The sequence below is a fragment of the Gallinula chloropus genome, assembly GCF_964237585.1.
Source record: "Gallinula chloropus genome assembly, chromosome: 25".
Classification (NCBI taxonomy): domain Eukaryota; kingdom Metazoa; phylum Chordata; class Aves; order Gruiformes; family Rallidae; genus Gallinula; species Gallinula chloropus.
Window position 1 is genome coordinate 2,878,276 of NC_140110.1, and position 1,178 is coordinate 2,879,453.

Here is a 1,178-nt window from a genome sequence, read left to right on the forward strand (position 1 = left end):
TTAGAAACATCCAGTCATCAGTTTCCACACGGCATCCTTGAGCTCCTGGTTCCTCATGCTGTAGATGAGGGGGTTCACTGCTGGTGGAACTACTGAGTAAAGAAATGCCAATACCATGTCCAAAAACAGGGAGGAGATGGAGGGGGGCTTCAGGTGGGCAAACACAACAGTGCTGACAAACAGGGAGACCACGGCCATGTGAGGGAGGCAGGTGGAAAAGGCTTTGTGCCGTCCCTGGTGCGAGGGGATCCTCAGCACAGCCCTGAAGATCTGCACATAGGACACCACAATGAACACAAAACACCCAAAAACTAGACAGGAACTGACCACAATGGCTCCAATTTCCCTGAGGTAGGCATCTGAGCAGCAGAGCTTGAGGATCTGGGGGATTTCACAGAAGAACTGGTCAACAGCGTTGCCATGGCAGAGGGGAAGGGAAAATGTATTGGCTGTATGCAGTAAAGCATTGAGGAACCCACTGGCCCAGGCAGCTGCTGCCATGTGGACACAAGCTCTTCTGCCCAGAAGGGTCCCGTAGTGCAGGGGGTGGCAGATGGCAACGTAGCGGTCATAGGCCATGATGGTGAGGAGAGAATACTCTGTAGAGATTGAAAAGAAAAAGATTTGAGCCATACATCCTGTGTAGGAAATGGCCCTAGTGTCCCACAAGGAATTGGCCAAGGATTTGGGAACAGTGGTGGAGATGCAGCCAAGGTCAGTAACAGCAAGGTTGAGGAGGAAGAAGTACATGGGGGTGTGGAGGTGGTGGTCACAGTTTATGGTGATGATGATGAGGCCATTGCCCAGGAGAGCAGCCAGATAGATGCCCAGGAAGAGGCAGAAGTGCAGGAGCTGCAGCTCCCGTGTGTCTGGAGGAACTGGCTGATGGAGCTGCTGTTGGACATCTGCTGCTGTCAAGTGTGGAGACCTGTCCAAGGAGGAAAAGGCAAAGAGAAATTAGGGAATCTTTCCTTGAGGAAAATCCCTTCCACTACTTATGGAATGCCCTCAGGTTGACTCTCTGTATTCAGGGAGAATTTTGTCAGGTCCCTTTTGGGAGGTCTGCTTTGTGCTGGCTTGATTCTACCACTGCTGGAAAGAGGGAAGTCCTACATATTGGGGTCCTGAAGTGAGGGTCATCTCAAGGTCAGCCCCACCAATGGACATGCCCAGAGCTC

The 1,178-nt window shown here is 51.9% G+C and overlaps 1 protein-coding gene across 1 annotated transcript; it reads right to left on the reverse strand.

Annotated features, from left to right (window-relative positions):
- On the reverse strand, positions 1–861 carry LOC311200832 (olfactory receptor 14A16-like; the record flags this gene model as incomplete). Its single annotated transcript, XM_084275137.1, has 1 exon — positions 1–861. The coding sequence occupies exon 1, from the start codon at positions 748–750 to the stop codon at positions 1–3; it is 750 nt and encodes a 249-aa protein (XP_084131263.1). The 5' UTR covers positions 751–861.
- Between the last annotated feature and the right edge of the window lie 317 nt (positions 862–1,178).